This window comes from Triturus cristatus, chromosome 6 (genome assembly GCF_964204655.1).
Source record: "Triturus cristatus chromosome 6, aTriCri1.1, whole genome shotgun sequence".
Classification (NCBI taxonomy): Eukaryota; Metazoa; Chordata; class Amphibia; order Caudata; family Salamandridae; genus Triturus; species Triturus cristatus.
Genome location: NC_140589.1, coordinates 1,496,540,214 through 1,496,563,417, shown reverse-complemented (window position 1 = coordinate 1,496,563,417; position 23,204 = coordinate 1,496,540,214). Strand labels below are relative to the sequence as shown.

The following is a 23,204-nucleotide window of genomic DNA, read 5'->3' as shown; positions in this document are numbered from 1 at the left end:
TACCTCGGTGCCACCATAGACACCTCAAAAGCCATAGCCTACCCCAATCCGGCCAGGATTGCAAGCATTCAGACTTTGCGTCAAAAATTCATACTTCAACACTCCCTCCCAGCAAGAGTGTTTATGCAACTGATAGGGATGATGGCCTCTTGCATTTTCATAGTGCCTCATGCAAGACTCCAGATGCGTCCACTCCAAGAGTGCTTAGCGCGCCAATGGAACCAGGCCCAGGGGCAACTGACAGATTTGGTGTTGGTAAACGGTCGCACCCATCGCTCTCTGCAGTGGTGGAACACCACAAATCTTTCCAGAGGTCGACCGTTCCTGGACCCGGTTCCACAACTAATCCTGACAGCAGACGCATTGCTCTCCGGCTGGGGAGCTCATCTACTACACCTCACAGTGCAGGGCACATGGACGCCGCAACAAAAGTTACTCCACATCAATCATCTGGAGTTACTGGCAATCTTTCTAGCCCTAAAATCCTTTCACACACAGATTTTAGGCAAGGCAATCCTTATCCGCACAGACAACATGACCGCCATGTACTACATCCAAAAACAAGGCGGAACACTCTCCACAGCTCTCTCAACTAGCACAGAGCATATGGAGATGGGCAATTCCACACAAAATCTTTCTCCTAGCCCAGCATGTCCCAGGAGTCCAAAACACCATGGCAGATCTGCTCAGCAGACAGACGCAGCAGATCCACGAGTGAAAACTTCACCCGCAGGTTCTTCACCCGTTCTTTCAGATGTGGGGGCATCCACAGATAGACCTATTCGCCACCCACGAAAACAAAAAAATGCCCAAGCTTCGCCGCCAGATACCCACACCCATTGTCCGAAGGCAATGCGATATGGATGAACTGGTCAGGCAAATTTGCGTACGCCTCTCCACCTCTCCCACTAATTCCATTAGCGGTGTGAAAGCTACAACAGCACTCCCTCACACTGATTCTAGTAGCTCCAACATGGGCCAGACAACCGTGGTACACCACGCTGCTGGAACTCTCGGTAGTGCCACACCAAAAGCTACACCTCTCACCATGCCTCCTAACCCAGAACCATGGAGAGATCAGACACCCAGACCCAGCTCAGCTCAACCTTGCGATCTGGCTCCTGAGATCCTAGAATTCGGATACCTTAACCTTCCCCCCGACTGTATGAACGTTATCAGAGAAGCTAGACGCCCTACCACTAGAGCCTGCTACGCTGCCAAGTGGAATAGATTTGTTGTTTATTGCCATAACACAATCAACCCTCTAGACGCATCCATACAGCAGATCATATGCTACTTACTCCATCTACAAAGATGTAACCTAGCATATACATCCATTCGGCTACACCTCGCAGCAATTGCCGCTTACCTTCAAAACAGACAGCACCTATCACTTTTCAGAGTGCCTGCCATTAAAGCCTTCATGGAAGGCCTAAAACGAATAATTCCCCCCAGAGTGCCACCCTCACCTGTGTGGAACTTAAATATAGTTCTCACAAGGCTAATGGGACCGCCTTTCGAACCTTTGCATAAATGCGAACTGCAATTCCTCACATGGAAAACAGCTTTCCTTGTAGCCATCACCTCCCTTAGAAGGGTCAGTGAGATACAAGCACTTAGTATACAATAACCTTTTCTCCAAATGCACCCGAACAAGGTTGTCCTCCGTACCAACCCAAAATTCCTACCCAAAGTCATCTCACCCTTTCATCTAAACCAATCGGTAGAATTACAGTTTTTTTTTCTCGCAACCTCAAACTGTTGCAGAAAGGGCTCTACACACATTGGATGTTAAAAGGGCCTTGCTTTACTATAGCCAGAGAACACAACCTTTCAGAAAGACAAAGCAACTGTCTGTCTCTTTCTCTCCACCTCATAAAGGCAACCCCATCTCTAAATCAGGGATAGCTAGTTGGATTGTAAAATGCATACAGATTTGCTACCACAAAGCAAAATGCACTCTATCTGTTCCCCCTAAAGCCCATTCTACAAGAAAGATAGGGGCTTCTATGGCTTTTCTAGGAAACTTCCCATTAGATGATATCTGCAAGGCAGCTACATGGTCAACACCGCACACTTTCACAAAACTTTACTGTGTAGATGTGCAAACCAAGCAACAAGCTAGTGTGGGCCAGGCTGTACTAAAAACACAATTTCAAACCACTGCAACGGATACCGGTGGTCGCCACTAAGTTTGGGAACTGCTATATAGTCTATGCAAAAGTGTGTAATCTGCAGCTGATATGCCTCGAACGGAATATGCTACTTACCAGTATGCATCTGTTTTTGGCATGTAGAGCTGCAGATCTACACACGCCCACCCGGCTATCTGTATCTGTTCCAGTCTATCTTATTTAGATACAACACACATGGGTTTCTTCACTGTTATTACTACGCTCCATCTTTCCCTGTTGGCGAAAAACAATCTGAGGATGGAGCCGAAGCCCATGCGCAATACGAACCAAGGGAGGAGTCACCGACCTCGTGACTTCCAAAGACTTTCCAAGAGGAATAACAAACTGCAAACATCCGGGCCCAACACCAGATGGCGATCTATGCAAAAGTGTGTAGATCTGCAGCTCTACATGCCAAGAACAGATGCATACTGGTAAGTAGCATATTCCTTCCTCATTCTCTCCTTTCACGCCCTTTCCTCTAGGACTGCTCTTCTTCTGTTGCCTCTCACTCATTTCTTCTCCTCTTTTCACTTTCACCATGTTCCACTCCAATCTTGTACTCCCTATCTCTGCTTTCCCAAGTTCTCTTCAAATTCTTTGTGTACCTTTGCACTCGGATCTCTCATCCTCATTCTTACTTTTGTTTTTCCTTCTTGCACATCTTTCATGACTTCCATCTGTCTGCTTCCTTCCTTTGCCACTCTTTCTTCCTACCCCTACATCAGAAAGAGTTTACACGTTGCAATACAGGCCTGGTACATTAGTACAATGATAGTTCATGCACTGTATTGTATTGTAATTGCATTTATATAGCGCTTACTACCCCTGATAAGGCATCAAAGCGCTTTTTCGAAGAGGGGAGAGACTGCGGTAAGAGTGGAGCTAGTGATCTCAACTTAGCAGAATTACTGGCAGCAGAGAGCAGTAACTGATTATGGAATGGGCAAAAGGAAGTAGCAAATGGCCAGGGATTTAGTTGGCAGAGGGATGAAAGGGGTATGTGACAGGATGGCCTATAGTATCAGTAAAGTCATGCAATTTTTTGTGGGCCTTTTGATTATTTGTAGAAAAAAAGTTGTTTCTGGCTGCAATTAAAACACTTTCCACCCCCCACACTTTTCAATACAAAGTTAAAGCAGTGTTTCGAAAGAAGAAAAGGCTTCCATTACAAAATTCAAATATGTTGTCCGAAGAGACCAGGGGCTGCTGGATGTTGGAGAGCACAGGTAATACGGTTGCTAGAAGACATGTCCTGTGTCTTTTCAGGGTAAGTGTCACTCGGCTGGGCCTTGACTGTGAATGAGAACTCCACAGTGTCACCATACCTTTTTCTGTAGCCTTTAGACATACATGGTTGTTGCTTTCTTCGATACCTTCTGTATGCTTCTTTCTATTACACATCAAGAAGCTCCACTGCAAAGTATCTATGACCTGGGCTCACTCACCAGTGCCAGCGCCAGATTCTCTGACTATCTTACCTGGTCCTAAGATGGATGGTATATCTTCATGTTTCTGACGCAGTAACTTGTCCTCCATATGCAGACCCTAAGTCAGCTGTCAATCTCATGTAACAATAGAGTATGCAAAAAGTGATGGATGGAATGCTTGAATTAATCTCAGCCACTGGTAATTACTCGGGCCGCACCCCAATCCATATTCATTTTGCACACCATTGCACCTCCGTTAGGCCCCGCGATATGCAAATCCGTCTTGACCCTGTACTAGTGGGAACAGATGAGCCTGAACTGCCAAGCCAGGACCCCCCTTAACCGGAACACAAGCAACCCAGGACCGGTTTTGTCCAAGTTAGGGTTCTTCGGCCAGGTATAGCAGAAAACTAGGACGTACCTGTCTCACATTGGGCGACAGTGAAATACACAAAAAAAGTGATGGATGAAATGCTTCAATTAATCTCGGCCAATCAGGGCGAAACCAGTTATTTCACTTTATTCCATGGCATTTTGCATTTGGTTTCTAGTCCGCTACGATTTTATTACTTGCAGTGCTGAGTTGGTTTTACTGAACTAATTAGACTATTACACCATGTATCAAAAATGTGTAGGTTAGAAACTCAGGATTGAGAAAGTGTCCATAATGATGCGGAGTGAGATTATTGCCCCTTATTCCTAAAACGACTCCTATGCCTCTTAACACCACTCATATCTTCCATTGTCACTTTGCTAAGCCTTTGACATATAGCCCGGGCCACTCATACCACTAAGCATCTTAACACTGATTAGTACTCGTATCACTCAGTAACTCTTAAGATGCTCTGATTACATGTCAACATCCAGTCAACACCACCCTTTCCCCTACACCAGTTAGCCACATATTTTTGTTACACCAGAAGCATTTACCATACCCACTTACATCACCCCTCACTCACCATTCCCTGAAGTTACTAGGCTTCACTTGCACACACCACTAGATTAACATTTGTACAATCGTGACACTGCTCACCCTCTCCATTTAAATAGTCATACCTCCTACATAGAGTTGCAATCTACTTGTTGCAATCCCTGTACCATTGCCTACTATTAACCATACAATACAATTCAGAACCTAATTACCAAGCCATCTATTTGCGCAGAGACACTTTTACCTTAACTCCACTTCAGGCTGGATCACTTATCCCCGCACTCACATCTGCCATTTGCAAAGCTAATTGCTTCCAAAATTCACTTAACATCAGTCTTCTAAAATACCCATTCATTATAACTCATTCAAACAACCACCTGTTCACATCATTCAACCCCCAACCTTCACACTTAGTCATGCTAGGGAAGATGTAACAGTACTTACTATCAGCAACAACCAGTCACACTATTACACAAACACATTACTTGTCTAGACAACTATCTCTCATCTCAACCACTAACTTCACTTCTTACCGCCTTACTCAGGCATTTGTATCCCTTGACAAACCCACTTTCACTACACGCATGTTCAGTAGCCATTCAAGTTTGGTGCTTTAGCTTTACTACTAAGTCAGTACACCAACTCCTTTCAATAACTCTTTTTAGCACTTGTTTGTTTCTTCTATAACTTGCATACTACCTCAAATGTTTGCCTCCTTTTAATCAAACCACTCTCCTTCTACTTTATGATTTATCCATTCTCAGTTGTTCACAACACCAGTCATCCACACAACCCACCAGCAACCACAGCCTCAATCATATTATTTTATTCACACCAGCAATGAGCTGCAGCCACTCACTCTCCAACTGTCTCACACCATTCACCTATATCAGTCATTGTAAATATCACTCACCCATGCAATCAGTCGGATCAGCCATTCAGTCATATCTCACCCAAAGATGTGCAAAACCCTCTTCTGCCTCACAGGTTGACCTAGCCACTCAAACTTTCTTTCCCAATTCATAACCCAGCCTGCCATCACTCGAAACTCAGACACTTGAAACATTCATTCACTACTTCACATTAATTGCAGTCCACACCACGCATTATTTACCTTGGTCCTTCACAACGCAATTCATAACTCATCCGCAACACTGATCATCCCCATATCCACTCACACCCCACCAGCAATATACTTCACAGTTGCAATAGCCCATGCAACATTCTTGCACTCCTTCACAGCAGACTCACACTGCACCCACACTTACCACACATTCATAATACAACCCAGTTGAACTAGTCACCTGCAGTCAGTCACAGCTTTCACTCAACATTAGTGACAACCAAACAGTGCTTGTCTTCATCCGCACCTATCGTATCATTCTCAGCCTACTGAACTCAAGCTATCATTTACACACATTCGGCATCTCTTCATGTATTAGACCTCCCTGAAAGTACATACTAAAGCCACTCAAAATGCTTCTGAGCCACACAAAACACTTATTTCTTCACTCACAAGATTCATGGCCAATGTCAACATTTGATCAAGCCATGCTCAATCAGCTACTTGCACAGTTCACAACCACAAAGACCAATCTTGCACCGCTGCCTTCTTACATAGTCTGTTACAGCAGCCCCAGTCACATCAACACTGAACTGCAGCACCTGCTTGACCACTCACAAGACCCCTTAGAGGCTTACTTACAGACAACTTAGAGGCTTAGGTACAGACACTCACAACCGCATACTTCATAAGCAGTGTCCTACATGCACAGTGACTCACTCAAGATTAATCCTTCACTGATGGTACTAACCTCTGCACTTAGTCATTGTTTGTGATTAAACAAAGAGGACTAGCTTAAGTTGAGCAGAGTGTTACAGTACTCAAATTTAGTTCTGTCACGGGCACCTTGTTGGTGTATTCATGAAGCCCTCACCCACCAACCTAGTTGGTGGCATGCTTCATCATCGGGCCCACCCAGTGACACCTAGTATGTCCCGGGTGTGCTACGATGCCTGATTACAGCGGAGCTGGTATATTGCTGAGAGTGCAGTGAGGTTGGGTGAGTTGTGATTTAAAACGGCTTGGTGGTGGTCCCAGTACCCGAGGGTAAATTAAATTTTAATAACCGGGCCGTCACCAGCGGTTAAAAGTAAGGCTACAGGACGCGTGAGGGTGGCGAGTTACTGCCCCCTGCGTCCTTCAGATGGTCGACATGTTTAGCCAGTGCCTTAGAGTGTTCTGGCTTTCCTCAGGACCGTTTTTTAAAAAAAGGTGTGGTGAAATAAAACAGACTTAGTGTTGTGGTACAGACTATGTGATACACTCACTAAGGCGTTTTTCTATATGTGAGAGGGGGATTCCCTTCTCATGCATATCTGTACAAACAAACATTAAGAACAAGGACAAAACATTTACAGAGAGTCAATAGTCAATTTAGACATATGGTCAACAATGCTTAGGTGGCCGGATCTATAGTGCAAGGTGAGAGGACTATAGTCGGCTGGGTGTGATGGTACTGGTGGTGCCATCAGAGTGAAAATACGCGACTAATTAGGAGCGTGGTGTGGCTAAAACACGGAAATCACACTAAAAGGAGTTGACTTAGTGTGGCAGGGCGCAAGAAAATTGTTCTTACGCTTTGGGTTATTAGCCAAGGCTTCCTGGAGGGAAGCGGTAAGGGGATGACCCTATGAAAAGAGATAACCTGTAAGGGTTAGGGACCTGTGAGGAAAGAAGCGCTTACCCAGTTTGTTGTTTGGAGGCTTATCAGGTTTGTCATACTCAGTCTTTCTGGTCAGTGCCTGCCTTGTACCTGTTGTCCCGCCGTCGTCCTCCGGTAGAATGAGCCTGTCGGCGTGTGGGCTTTTTATACTATGGTTAACAAGGTAATGATGAGCACCTGTGGAAATAGTAAGGGTGGACAGACTACCCCTTTGTGTTGTTGCTGCTCATGCTAGTGATTTGCACACTAGTCTCTCGTGCATGCTCAGTATATCAGCGCGGTTGCTATGTTGTTGCTCATGCTCATGATTTGTACACTAGTTTCTCGCACATGCTCAGTATGAATGCGTGATTATAATGCAGGTGATTTGTACTCTAGTCTTTTGCATATGCTCAGTATGATGGCACGATTGCATTAAGGTACATGTAGCAACTAAAATATGCCGCCGTTGGTACGGGGAAAGGGGCAACACCCGTGTTAGGTGTGGCGTGGTCTTATCTGCGCAGGCGCGAAGGGATCAGCGTTGGCTATGTATGCGCCAATATTGGGGAAACATGCCTGTGGTACGCGCCGCCTCCCAGAGTGGTTCAGCCCGTTAATCACTGCTTAATGTGCATGCGCTGCTAGGCGCTGCAGTTGACATGGCAGTATTAGGGGGGTTGAAGCATGTGCCCATGATTATGGCAGCCTAGTGGTACACACAAGGGGGAGCATGATCTATGTCTATGTACAGAGGGACTATGGCACGGGGGACTGACCACTGTACACAGGCGAGGTAATTGTGACTAGAGTAGGTCTAGGGTGACTGAATTCCACGGTATGGCGTCGTTGAGGCCATTGGTTTGGGTGGATAGACGATATATCCAACGTTGTTCCTTGCTGAGTAATTTCTTCTCATTATCCACTGCCAGTTCCGGTAGTTGTTCGATGATGGTCCAGGTCAGGTCATTGGGAGTGTGTCCCTGGGTGATGAAATGACTGGTCAGTTTACTAATGTTCTTCTTGCACCGGATTGTGCTCCTGTGTTCTGTGACTCTAGTTCTTATTTTGCGGGCGGTCATACCGATGTATCGGAGGCCGCAGCTGCAGGTGAGTAGGTAGATCACGTTGCGTGAATTACAGTTTGTGTGGCTGCGTTGAGTCCACACTTTGTCTGGTTCTAGTATCAATGTTTTCGTATGGCTGGTAAGATGGCACACGCTACAGTCATTGCATGGATAATGTCCAGAGATTTTAGGCAGGCCCCACGCATTCATGATAGTGTTGGGTTCTCTATTGGTCAGGGGTCTGGGGCGGGTGCTCACGAGTTGGTCTTTCAGGTTGTTGCACCTTTTGTAGGCAAACCTAGGGGTGTCCCATTGTCGTTGTCCAGAGTTTAGGATTTTCCAGTTTCTGCGTATGAGCTTCGCCACTTCATTGGAGGCTGTGTTAAATGTGGTGACACACGTGATGGGTTGGTCACTCTTGTCCTTGGGTACAGTTTCCAGGAGGGCCTCCCTATTTTGGTTCCTGGCTCTTTTCTTGGTTTTGTTAATGATGGCCCGGGGGTAGCCTCGTTCCTCCAGTTTCTTAGACAGGTCTGCCGACTGATTTTTGTAGTCGGTTGCTTGAGTGCAGTTTCTGCGTATACGCAGAAATTGCCCAAATGGTAAGTTTTCCCTTAAAGGGCGGGGATGGAAACTTGTGTAGTGGAGGAGTGAGTTCCTTGAGGTAGGCTTGTAATAGGTGGTAGTGATCAGTTGGCCATCTTTGGCCCATATGTATGAGGAAGAGTTGTAGAGTTATTTCTGATCAGAAATAACTCTACAACTCTTCCTCACTTGGCTCAATGAAAGAGACCCATACCTGAAATTCACAATGACCTCGAGTGCAAGCCACTTGGCATTCCTTGATCTGAACATATGGGCCAAAGATGGCCAACTGATCACTACCACCTATTACAAGCCTACCTCAAGGAACTCACTCCTCCACTACACAAGTTACCATCCCCGCCCTTTAAGGGAAAACTTACCATAGTCCTCTTTGTTTAATCACATATAAGCCCTCGGGGACTCGGACTAGCTTACTAGTCCTCTCTCTCCCTCTTGTTACACGCACTTAGTCATTGTTTTACATCTGTGTCAACAAAATTACTTAATAAAGATCAAAATGGAAGAGTAAAGATGAGGCAGAATTAAAAGGAGTACAATAATAGGGTCTCTGCTTAGTGCAATAGGTTAACCCTTTCGCTGCGGCGGGAATTCCGCCGCAGCGCGGGGGGGCAGCGCGGTGGCGCTGTGCTCATGACGGAGCCGCTCCGTCATATTACTTAATAAAGATCAAAATGGAAGAGTAAAGATGAGGCAGAATTAAAAGGAGTACAATAATAGGGTCTCTGCTTAGTGCAATAGGTTAACCCTTTCGCTGCGGCGGGAATTCCGCCGCAGCGCTGGGGGGTGCGGGGGGGGCAGCGCGGTGGCGCTGTGCTCATGACGGAGCCGCTCCGTCATGAGCCACGGTTGAGCTGTGCTCATGACGGAACGGTTCCGTCATGACTCCGCCCATTTGCGTTGTCCCCCCGCACAGGCGGGGAAACAGCGCCGCGTAGGCGGAGCGGCCGCCAACGGCCGTGACATGACGGAACCGTTCCGTCATGAGCACACGGCAACCGTGGCTCATGACGGAGCGGCTCCGTCATGAGCGTGCAAGGGGTTAATACACCAGTGTGACCATGTGATAGTAAAAGTGGCAATCATATAAAACTCGTAGTGATGATTGTGTAATTATCTTGGGGTAACATGAACATATCCTGAAGTCCTTGCAGGTAAAATGCTTTCCTGTGGTAAGCTGAGGTAAATTCCAAGTCAAGTCTGCCTTTTCTGCTTTCCTCTTCTGTTTTCTTTGCACATGTAAAATAGGGAGAGTTTTTCTTGTGTTCAGACAGGTAAGTGCGCTCTTTTTTGTAGACCACCCATGAAGCAATTATTGGTGTGTGTGGTCTTTTTGTATTGGTGATCCTCTCTGCCTGGAAACTAATAAAACAATGGATATTTTAATTTCCTGTGTAAGTCAAACAAAGTTTACCCATTTCTTCTCAAGATCATTCTAGAATAATACATCCCCATCTTGAAATCGCCATGCAGTAACATGGCCAGAACCTATCCTCTGGTAATACATCTCCATCAAGAAGTAATTGTTGACTAGTACAGTCCCGTTATAATCCTGGGATCATCCTTGAGTGACACATTCTCATTCATAAGTCATCACAAGATCATTCTGTAATATTACAGCCCCATACTGAAATATTACTAGGATTGTGCTGGAATAATCCAGCCTAATCCTGAAATCATCATGAGATCATCCTGCAGTAGTACAAGATCATCACATGTTTTCCACTGAAGTAATCAGGAAATCATCCTGGAGTAATCCAGCCTAATCCTGAAATTATCATGCGATCATCTTGCAGTAATTCAAGCTAATCACGTTTTTCACTGAAGTAATCTGGAACTGATCCTGGAGTAGTTTCTCTGATGACTCTAGACTCATCTCATTTAAATATTCTCCCCTGTAAGCATACTTCAGGATGGCTTGGGATGATTTCCCCAGATAATTGCAGGAATAGCCTGGCTGAAGTCATCGGGTGACTTCAGAATGGCTCCAGGATGATCTTCCTTTTTGACTTGGGTATACTGCATCCATTAGCACTGTGACAGGCACCCCAGTTTCTTTTGAGGCCCAAGACCTCAGAATTATGCAGGGAACAAGGCCTGATTATTTGGGGAAACCCAAGGTCTCTATGTATTAAGCTCTAAGCCCGGGGACAGAGAACACCCAAATATACACCGTGTCAATACTTTGCCTAGGACAAAGTCCCCCAATTGGTCTGCGAAGCCTCAACATTATAGACCAGAGGGCGTCCTTTTTGACAGCACAGTATAAACCCAAGTGGGTGTCAATAGCGAGAGGCCGACAGCCGTTGCAACCGTACTGAGAAATTGGGACGGTACAGACCCCTACAGCGAGGAACGTCCGTCTATAGCAGGGGTCTCCAACCTTTTCTGTAGTGAGAGCTACTTCTGCTCAAAGAGTCTTCCTGAGCTACTAGCCAATTTTATAACTGTAAAACAGTGACTGCACTATGACCACCCTAAGCAGGATTATCAGTAGTTATCACCCAAGTATTCCAGGTGCGGTTACCATCAGAAATGCTAAGAAAACGTTCATCAATATAAAAGGCATCCACCTGACTTATGAAGTAACATTCAAATCTTGACATGCACTGCGGCACAAAGGACATAAGTACAACAGTAGGTCTCCCCAGCTTAACTTGAATTTTCATTCATCAGTTTAGTTTCTGAAAATGCCCGTTTTTCTATCAAATACCACTTTCAACTTTGGGCAAACAAACTCAATTTTCCCAAAGAAAAGTCAGAAACCATATATCAGTTATGACCATTAATATTCCAGGAATAGGTAAATATAGGCCAGTCATGCTCCTAGTATGTAAATGATGGCTGCCAGTATACCACGACTTGACCAAAAATACCCAAAATAGTAAAGGATGACCATTATTATGCCATTGGCACTATTATGCCAGGAACGGACACAATTATATCAGAGATAACACCCTTATAATGGGGGCTAGCATACACATTTGCTGGGGCTTGACACCAGGCGTAGCTTTCAGGAAACAATAGTGTTTATTATGAACGCACATAAATGCTGATGAGTCTCTTGATTTTCTCTGGTCTGGATTATGCCCTGTTCTTCTCCGGGTCTTGAGCTGATCATGCACCCAACTGTCACATTTTCACTCTGACTCCTGCAGTCCCACACTTTGGTGGGTCAGCACTGATTACTGCGCATGCTACTCCTGCCTACTTCTTTCATGGTCCACTGTTTACACACATGTTGTGATTGATAAAGCAGGGACTAGAACATAGTCAATCTCCTTGTGGCTTAGTTATATTGAGATTGGATACAGAGTATCAAGTGGCAGGTTCTATACGCCGATACAGTGTGTGTTTGAGTGTTAGTATGAGTTACTGCCATAGGTTTTGGTGGCTGTCACTCTAAGGGTCTTGAGATGAGCAGTGCTGCCTTCTTTAATAGGCACCTACTCTCTGAATTTTATACTGGGCTTGACTTCACCTCTGAGAGCTACTTTGAAGGTACTGGCGAGCTACCAGTAGCTCCTGAGCTACTCGTTGGAGACCCCTGGTCTATAGGCAACAAATGTGGGCAGAAAACAAAGGCTCTGGCTCCGGACGGCAGTGCAGCCTCAGTCCCGCTTGGAGATTGAAAGACGCGCGCCGCGGGAGCCGCTGAGATGTTCATCTCAAGCCTGCAGCGCATCCAGGTGGGGGGGGGGAGGACTACACCGCACTAATGGTAGCCACCCACGCATATCCAAACGGGGAGGGAAACAGCTATGTAACGAGCACAATGCACGCTCCTGCGGCCCAAACACAGGAGAAACACTACATAAAGCATCTGTATGGAAAAAAACAAAAAGCCTTGTGAAAGAATACAATGCTAAGCACAAAGGCTGTGAGAGCCACTTAACTGAGGCTGAGAGCAGCGAAGAAAGATGGAAAGTAGAAATAGGCATAGGACTTTGAGGACTCCTGTGTGTTGATTGGTAGAAATTCATTATGGTGCCCAGGGTGGTCTGGGAAAGTTAGTGTTTTTCGTGATTCTGATGGCTGCTGTTTAATACAATGGTATGGAGAGAGAAAGCATAATCCTCGCCTTCAGTCCTGACATAAATCCTAGTTTTATCCTCGTTAAACTGGCAATAACTTTGACTTTCCCCGGGAAAATGCATACAGGAATATAAGCAACAAAAACTTTGCTGTGACGAATGAACAATTCATTTTTAAAATGGTAAACATAGTGTACTCAAATTGAGCAGATCTGATGTAGGTTAAGGAGAGATGCAAAGGCGCTTAGATGTCTTAGCATTTAAAAAGTCATGTCTCGCATTTCAATTTGGACTCAACAGTGCTCTGTTTTTTTAGTTGTTTTTTTTTTAGATAGCCAATAGGAAGAGAAGCATCGCATTAGCTTTATTAGTTTTTAACATGAAAGTAAAGCCATCTAAAGAACATTTTTTTAAACGATTCAGTTTTTATAGGAATTCTGGATAGAAAGACATTCTAGCTACCTAGCAGCAAATGTCCTTGCTTTAAAAGATGCAATTAAAAATAATATTGCAATCTTCAAAACTTATCTCGGAAGTTCTGTGACTTCTTTTCTGACTTAAATTTCAGGAACTCTTCTTTGGGTTTCAGGCTGATTGTGGTTGTAGTCAGATTTCTCATAATTATTTTTCCGGACCACAGCAGAAATTACAGTCCTAATTGGATCTACTGATTTCTTTTTTGTTGAAATGGTAGCAAAAAATGTACCTTCTTCCTGAGACGCCTTTTTCCCCTTCAGGGGCTTTTGAGGGCTTTAGTTGCACTTCTTGATCAGTTCAAGCCCCTCTTCTTCCTGCAGGTTAGCAGATCAATTTATTTCTCTGGCTGAAGAACCGCATTCATAACTTGGGTTTAAGAATAAGCAGGATTCAATGCCCGGACCTTCTATGGGCTAAAAAGAGTTCTCTCACGGTATCCTTCTTGTCTTCTACAAGGTCCATCAGTGTTCTGATTTTTTTTTTTTTTTTTGTTGAGAGTCCTGAAGTTTAACCTAGTTGCAATTGGTGAGAACTCCTAAATGTAGCCATGCAAAATTATCACACTGTTTACACTTAGATTATGCAACATTTCTGCATTTTCAATCTATCCAGGAAGCATCCATTGCAATGCTCCACATCTTTTGCCAGACCTCAGGACAGAGGAGAAATCCCGGTTCATTATAAAAAGTACTACCCCGTTATAGTTCTGGCAGAAAAGCCAGTACTTAACAACACTTCAATAAATCGTTTTATAGACTTTTGAAGTAAAAGCTCTGCTGATTTTCTCTAATTATGAAATATTGTAAGTGTGACATTTCTGACAAAATGTGGTTTAAGCTCAGTGAAGGCTTTTCCAATGGATCCCCTCCACAGCCTAAGCAGTAACAAGACTTTGGTGTCCTAATGTCCCTACTGAAAACATTCAAACAAGCATGACTTGTTTTCCTTCTGACCCTTGTGCAACTGGGTGTTTTATGCTTCAAGGCACACATTACTGCTGACCTATTTATAGTCAGCTATTGGCTTAACAACATAGTTTAGTGCAACATGTTAACACTCCACCCTTGTCTACAATACAACAGTCCTCCTGCTTGTCAGCCCTTTTACTATGTTTTAAATTCTATGTGTGTGCAGCATAAAACCATGCTGCATCCCACATTTGGAAATTTGACTTTTATGTTGCCGGCACAATTTTGATGTGGACCGACCTAAAAACTAAACAGACCAATTGTTGTATGTTTGTCAGTTAGTTGGCACGGTTTAGGGTTAAGCATATGCACGGAGAGTTGTTTATATGCGTCTCAGTGCCTGGCCTACAAACTGTCAGCACTCCTGTAATGACAAGAAGTCATGGAAACTTTACACACAGCTTGACTTCTGTTCCTGACACGACACTGCTTCGACATATGGAAAGTGATAACACCTAGATGGTGTGTTTCACGTCTGCAAAAGTCAGAAGGGGTGATTCCTCTACCTCTAACTTGATGGGTTCTAGTGTGATACCCTAAAATAAAGTATGCAATTGCCGCCATGACGAATCCCTCAGCTGAATCCATTCTCTTGAGGATTTCTTTGGTAATGCCATTAGGACTTCTTTGCCAGTGATTGTTTATAAACATTGTACCCAGCCTCCTGAAGCCCGCAATAGGTCTTTCCTGTACCAGCGTTTAAGAAAACTACAACAAAATAGCAGAAAAAATGTATTAATGTTTCTTTTTTTATGAAGGTTAACGAATTAAAGGTGGTTTTAGTTTGGTAGGTGAAAAATGTTGGCTGTGCCTTAACAAAATCAGGAAAAATTTCATCCTTTGCGAAGACTTCCACAGTTCCCAAGTTTCACTTTTTGTCACTTATTTTCTGTAGCCGATGAGGACAGAATGTCTGGCTGCAGGGAATTTGATCTGCACTTTCCCCTATATCACTCAATAGCAATGTTGTAACTCTACACGGCGCGCACCGACCATCCACTCTGCGCGCACCGACCATCCACTCTGCGCGCACCGACCATCCACTCTGCGCGCACCGACCATCCACTCTGCGCGCACCGACCATCCACTCTGCGCGCACCGACCATCCACTCTGCGCGCACCGACCATCCACTCTGCGCGCACAGACCATCCACTCTGCGCGCACCGACCATCCACTCTGCGCGCACAGACCATCCACTCTGCGCGCACAGACCATCCACTCTGCGCGCACAGACCATCCACTCTGCGCGCACAGACCATCCACTCTGCGCGCACAGACCATCCACTCTGCGCGCACAGACCATCCACTCTGCGCGCACAGACCATCCACTCTGCGCGCACAGACCATCCACTCTGCGCGCACAGACCATCCACTCTGCGCGCACAGACCATCCACTCTGCGCGCACAGACCATCCACTCTGCGCGCACAGACCATCCACTCTGCGCGCACAGACCATCCACTCTGCGCGCACAGACCATCCACTCTGCGCGCACAGACCATTCACTCTGCGCGCACAGACCATTCACTCTGCGCGCACAGACCATTCACTCTGCGCGCACAGACCATTCACTCTGCGCGCACAGACCATTCACTCTGCGCGCACAGACCATCCACTCTGCGCGCACAGACCATCCACTCTGCGCGCGCACAGACCATCCACTCTGCGCGCGCACAGACCATCCACTCTGCGCGCGCACAGACCATCCACTCTGCGCGCGCACAGACCATCCACTCTGCGCGCGCACAGACCATCCACCCTGCGCGCGCACAGACCATCCACCCTGCGCGCGCACAGACCATCCACCCTGCGCGCGCACAGACCATCCACCCTGCGCGCGCACAGACCATCCACCCTGCGCGCGCACAGACCATCCACCCTGCGCGCGCACAGACCATCCACCCTGCGCGCGCACAGACCATCCACCCTGCGCGCGCACAGACCATCCACCCTGCGCGCGCACAGACCATCCACCCTGCGCGCGCACAGACCATCCACCCTGCGCGCGCACAGACCATCCACTCTGCGCGCGCACAGACCATCCACTCCTCACCCTCCGGAATTCCCAGTCTTAACAGTAGGACCTCAGGGTTTTGATGAATACAGTCTTTCAGCGGGAAAAGATTCCTTTGTCAAACCATACCCATTTCAACACTTTTTATATACACTGCACCAGCTTTGCCTTTTGTGATATTTTTAGAGTACAATTTTGTGAATCTGGAATCGTTGAACTTTGTTACTTCTCCCACAACTAGCTTTGGCCTTTTTTTAAGTGCAATAATAGCATGGCTGTGTCAAACTACATGGGAGTGGCTCCGAAACCTGTACGTTTTGGGAACAGAAGCACCCGAAGATCATTGCAGAGGCAGCTGACAAACCTATTCTGGCGCAGTATTGTATGTAATAAAAGGATAATGTATAGATCCTACGTGCTGTTTGTTGCAACTTAAGTGCAGATGTATCTCTAACAGTTAAGTCCATTTGATATGCGTAATTAGTAAATGACCTCACAGTATTTTCATTTTGTCACGTTATTATTCTTCAGCTATCTGACGTTTCATCTTGAACAAAGTTAAATAGTAGCATGTATGTTGCCTTTCCAGTACCCAGAAAGCAGCTTCACATCTATTATATTTTCTTTCACTTAAGATTTAGATGTAACATTTTTCAATTCTTTTTTCCCTTAGGCTTTGGAATCAATACCTGAAGATGTCGGATTTAATATTGAAATCAAATGGATATGCCAACAAAAGGTAATGAAATTAGATTTCATCTATGCATGCAAATTTCGCTTGGAGTAGCACCGCTGTTAAAGGAGTTTTACTAAGTTCGGGGATGGCACATCTTTTTATACAAGTGTAATCCTAGCATGAAGGTTAGATAAGGGTAGCATCAAAGGATGCTGTTTTTAGTCAAGCATTCGAGATCTCTTCTATATACTTTAGTATATACCTTAGTATATACTTGTATGTGTATGTACTTTGTGGGTTCTGGAGATCAGCCCTAGGACTTATCTGCTTCCGCTTAGGGACTTGTTTTTCTGTTCAACTGCCTCTATTTAACGGTCTGTTCAAGGCATATGAGCTGTAGATCATATACTTGTGCATAGATCGCCATCTGGTGTTGAGCTTGGATGTTTGCACTTTGTTTTTGTCTTAGAAGAAGTCTTTGTAGTCACGAGATAGGTGACTCCACCTTAGGGTGACCGTGCGCATGGGCATCGACTCCATCTTCAGATTGTTTTTTTCCGCATCGGGTTCGGATGTGATTTGCTGCGCTCCGGGTCGTTCTCGAACCCCCTATGACGCGCAATCCTTCACCACTCGACTGTATTGTCTCGATCGCGTTTCCCTTTCAACGTGTATCTTTGGAAAATATAAAATCTTCGACTTGGGCCTATCTGCGCCGACTACGCCAGCAGTCAATGGAAAGGACTCCTTTCAAAAAATGCCCCGGATGTGGTGCTAAGTTGCCACACACGGACTTACTCGAGGTTTGTAATCTCTGCCTCTCCCCGGAGCACGAGGACAAGAACTGCTTACGAAATATTCAGCGCAAGAAGCTTGGTCCCGGACATCTTCAGAGCAGATCCCAATGTCCAGCCAGAACAACCAGCAGAAGGAGAGATCTTAGTCTCTGAAGCCGACGACTCCGACATCAAAGACCAGACAGTCACCCCAGCTCAACGGTCCGTGAGTACCGAGACCTCTCTCCTAACCAACCCAAAACAAAAGGCTCCGTAAACACCTTCGCCTTCGGGCTCAGGTCGACACTGGCAACACATTTCAGATGCCCGGCTATGAAACTGAAAGAAAAGCCTTCCGGCTTGAGCCAACCCCATTCCGGTGATGAGAAGCCACCTTCGGCACCGAATCCCAAAAATAAACATGTGCCACACCCTTCTTCGTCGGCACTGAAAACCGCCTCGACACCGAAGCCTTTGGCGTTGAAACAAAGGACTAGCCTTCGCAGCCGAAACAAATTGAATCGTAAATTTCGGAGCCGAAAAAGGTCTCGGAGCCAGAAACTCTTACACCCAAAGCTAAAGAGTCCAAGACCCCGCTGAAAGCTTCTGACAAAGTCGAAAGAACATTCTGACCCTAAGCCTTCAGCACCGAAAAAAGACATTGCACCCAAATAACAGTCTGTGCCAGATTTTTCAGATCCAAAGCAAAAAACTTTACACATCGACCCACAAACCGGTCATGTTATCACCAAACCTCCTAAAAAGAGGAAACTGGACCATTCAGAAGACTCTGAAATACCCATTAAACAGAAGGAAATAGGCACTAACACTTCTCCACCTTCCTCTCCTTCTTCACCTGATCCAAAGGTGTTCATTTCTCCAGCACTCTCCCCTCAATATACATTTTCTCCTCAACCACAAGAGGATGAAGATGATATGGGTGGGGATAGGACCACAGATACAGATAGGGATGATGACGCACATACAATCCCCCGTGATACAGATCCTTGGGATGATTATAATACCGATCAAGATCCACACAATGACCCGGACATTGAAGTACTGGGTATTTTAGACCCAGCGGTGCAGGGGCACACACCCTATGACTTCTGGGTTCACCCTGTTCCAGACCTACAGAAACAGAGTCTTCTGGGTGAAGTCAAAGATCGTTTATTGGCTGCAGACCAATTACAGGTATCCTCGAAGTACAACAGCGTGTATGTTCTCAGGAGACTGCTGAAAATCATAGAAACGGACTTCATCTTAAATACGCTTTTCCCTGCCTCAAGCATACATTCCTAGGTTTTATGATACGGTAATAAACAAGTGTACATTACAAAGAAAAGGCAGTCATGATGACCATCCCACATTCCAGTTCGGCCAGCCCACAATGATTTACACAGTAAGGTTCAGATCCCACACTTGATATCAATAGGCCCCAATAAAACACGGGCAGCTCCTGTTTTGGGAAACAAGTCATAAAGCAGGAACAGTCAGGTGTGAAAGAGATTAGCCGGAGGCTCGTGTAGAATGAAAGGGTTTTATGATGGGTCAAACCCTGATGCTAATCACAGGTGGACGGAGGAAGGGGAGCTCGTGAGACCAGTTTGACCTGGGGCAGCAGAGCCAGCTGCCCAGGTCACAGAGAAGTCACGGGAAAGCACATGTACTGTGAGGCCCGTATTTGCTCCATTATAGCCTATGTGAGGGCAATGACAAGATGGCCACCGCTTTCAAAATGGAACCCGCGTAGTGAAGCAGAATTACGTGTACACAGTGAATTCATAGCTAGAACGATATATAAAGCACTCGTACATGCCGCATTAATCATTTGCGGTTTGCTAATACCAGATAAACAGGGGTAGGGCCCTATCCCCTACGCGGTGACAGAGATTAAAGTACGACAGACCCTCCTTTTGCCCTTACATAGGCAATCACTATACTCATCTTAATCCGAGTCCAGGTCGATGTTCACGAAGTCATGGAGATGTTGCTGTAGCATCATCCTATTACTTAGCTCGTCCCTCGATACAGGTTTCCTTACACATAAGGTAGCACAGAGGCCACATATCGCAGGAGCACACTGTATGCACAGACAGAACAGGAAAAGAATGGCTAAGATCATTCCAATGACCATCAGAACTTTCCAACCCCAGGCAGATATCAATTCCCAGAACCACCCCACCAGTGACCAATCTCCTTTATCCACGTGTATGGATTCAGATATTTTATGGAGTTTGGAGCTGGCTTGATAGACTGTTGGAGCGTTATCTGGTATGAAAATGCAGCAACTAGATTGGATAACCTTACATACCCCACCGCGGTCTGCAAGAATAACGTCTAGAACCATGCGGTTCTGCAAAGTCATAAGGCGATCCGCTTGGAGCTCAGCTGTCAGATTACCAAGGGCACCAGCCGTTACATTTACAGTGGATTCAACCACACGTGTCAGTTGTCTCAGGTTCCTACTATTCACCATAGGTCCCCAAAACGGCAGGAAGCCCAAAAAGAAGTCTCCCGCTTCTTGACCGGCAGTATCCTCCTTACTAATCACACCTCTCACAACTCTGGTCTTGTGATAATCAGAGGCAGCAGTAAATGTAGGTGGTAGCAGATTTGCAATATAACACGTGCCCGAGAAATCGGGGGGCAACCATGTATATGCTCGGTCATTGCAGATGAAATATGTGCCCTTGGCAGCCAAAAACGCAGGGGAGAACTGTGACGGGAAAGTGTACGTTTCAGTACAGTCACTTCTTCCCAGTTGAGCTCTAGGATTCTGACCATTACCCTGTAAGCAGAACCGACCTATGTGGGGTACGACCCAGATTGGGGATGAGATTTTTCGCTGTCTTTCACCCAGACTAATACTATACCCCGTCGCGTTCCATCCTACATAAGGTCTCAACTCTTCTTTGGGAATGGATGAGTATGCATCAATATCCCTACTCATATCGGCAACTCCTTTCATCAAAGCCTTATTATTGGTGATAGGTCTGATGGAACGCGGTTGGCGAGGGGAGTACGTATCTAGAGCAGAGAGAAACATGGTCTGGAATGCCCATGACGATCCATTGTAACTAAATGGCAGCACCAAATAGGGGATACCCTTGTTAATGGTATGTGGCATTAACCCACACACCCAGCAATTGGTTGTGTTCATTACTAGTTGGTGCTGGTGCAAAAGCTGGATAAACGAGTTATTTACGAACTCGGATCGTCTGGTCTGTTCGTGCTCAGGCAGAGGGTGAAAAGAGTGAGAGGAGGCAGTAGAAAGAGGTATAGGCTGTACAGTGGGCGCAATGGTCTTTTGAGAGGAGAAAAACACAAATCCTACGATGAACATTATTATACTACACAGCGTAAATAGGCACAGAAATACAAAACATTTACTTTTTACAATTCTACACATCCTTGCTTTAGAGTTTATGTCCTCAACGGGTCTCTCCATCTTAAAAAACTCCATCCTCTAAACGGGCCGCTCGCGGCGGATGAGTTTCTTCTGCTAAGGAGTACGCCTATCAGTCCAGGGAAACGCCCTAGACCAACCAGAACCGTTGACCTAACGTCTTCGGCCTGTACCCCAAAGTCTTGGCACCGCGACCCTGCGGCTGAACCCGGATGGTGGTTCGAAAAACAAAAATCAAGAAAGTCCTTCAGATGGGAGAGCCAAAAATGTCAAAAAGGGAATAGTAAAGAAATCTTTATTTGTCCATGGGCCTTGGTCTCAAATTATAGCGGAGACGGCCAGGTGCTGTTTGGTCTTGGAACAAAAGTTCAGGCTCAGTGGTGTCCAGTCGATTTGATGGTGGCACAGCTTCTTGCAGAATATGGTCACTCTCTTGGTCTGAAACTGTGCCTCTTATGCGTGCGTCACTGAATGGTACAAAACGAGGTACAATGTCTGCCTCAGAGTCGGCGATACCCTCCTGGACCCACCGGTCATATGGCAAAGGCAAGGGGACTACTTTGCAGTGGGTGCCATGGATCCAGTGCTTCTTCCCTTTTACTCGCACCGCTGATCTCGTTGATAAAAGCACAAGGTGAGGGCCGATCCAGCGAGGCTCGTCGTTGCTCTTGCGCTGGAAATTTCGGACCAGGACCCACGAGCCAGGGTTGATAGGGTGTCCAGGAGGTTCAGAAGCTTGGGGAAGAGTATCATGTACCTGTTGGTGCAAAACACGCAGTTTAACAGTCAAATCATACAGGTAATCGAGTAGTACTGGATGCTCAATCTCACGAAATTTCGTAGGCCTCGGTACACCCCATACGTTGGCCGGGCGGCCAAAAACCACTTCGGAAGGACTAAGTCCCACTCGTGAGTGTATGGTCATTCTGGTGGACAGGAGTGCTAAAGGCAGAGCATCAGGCCATTTAAGACCGGTGCTCGCCTGAATTTTGGCCAGCTTGAGCTTTAAGGCTCCATTGTAGCGCTCTACTAGTCCAGCTGATTGGGGGTGATTTGCAGCGTGGAACTTTTGCTTTATGCCTAAACCTTCACATACATTCTTCATCACTTTACCCACGAACTCACTTCCATTATCACACCACACCATTCTTGGCATTCCAAACCTAGGGAAAAATTCTTTCACAAGGGCTTTGGCTGTGGATAGGGCAGTGTTATCTTTCAGAGGATAGGCCTCTTATCCATTTTGAGAAAGCACAAACAACCACCAGTACATATTTCAGGTTGTTGCATCTTTCCATGTGAATAAAGTCCAGCTGCAAGACTTCGAATGGACATGATGGGGGTGCAAAGTGACCAGCTGGAGTTGGTGTTCCCCTACCAGGGTTGTATTTCAAGCATACCATGCAATTCTTGACCACATTCTCTGCACACTTGGGAATTCCAGCATTCTGCCATACTGGAGCCAACAACTTACAAATTCCTTTCGTACTGATATGTGCCATTCCATGTGCCATAGTAACCACTGGGAGCACATATGCGCCAGGTAACAACCATCGCCTATGTTCTGTCAGATCAATCCAACAACCATTCTCATCCAACTTACCCATACTTTCTCTCCACTTGCTTAGCTCTTTCTCTGTGGCCTCAGCTTGAAGCGACTTCACACTCTCTATTGTGTTCTCACACATTCCAACATTATCTACCCATCTTGCGGGGCCTGCAACATACATTCTAGTCTTCACATTCTGTGCTGTTTCTTTCGCGGTCTCATCAGCAAACGCATTCCCACGTCCAACATCATCTGTAACTTTCCTGTGCGCACTGCATTTCATGATCGCAACTTGCAACGGTAGGGTCAGTGACTCAAGGAGATCATTCACCAACTTGCCATTCTGAATTTTAGCTCCATGCGACGTCAGAAACCCACGCTCTTTCCACAG

The 23,204-nt window shown here is 45.9% G+C and overlaps 1 protein-coding gene across 2 annotated transcripts in view; it reads left to right on the top strand.

The window, feature by feature from the left end:
• GPCPD1 (glycerophosphocholine phosphodiesterase 1) overlaps window positions 1–23,204 on the top strand; it is a 701,876-nt gene that overhangs the window by 485,144 nt on the left and 193,528 nt on the right. For both annotated transcript variants that reach the window (XM_085612626.1, XM_085612627.1), the window contains exon 16: window positions 17,077–17,142. In XM_085612626.1, the coding sequence (XP_085468752.1) occupies window positions 17,077–17,142 (66 nt within the window). The remainder of the gene's footprint in view (window positions 1–17,076; window positions 17,143–23,204) is intronic.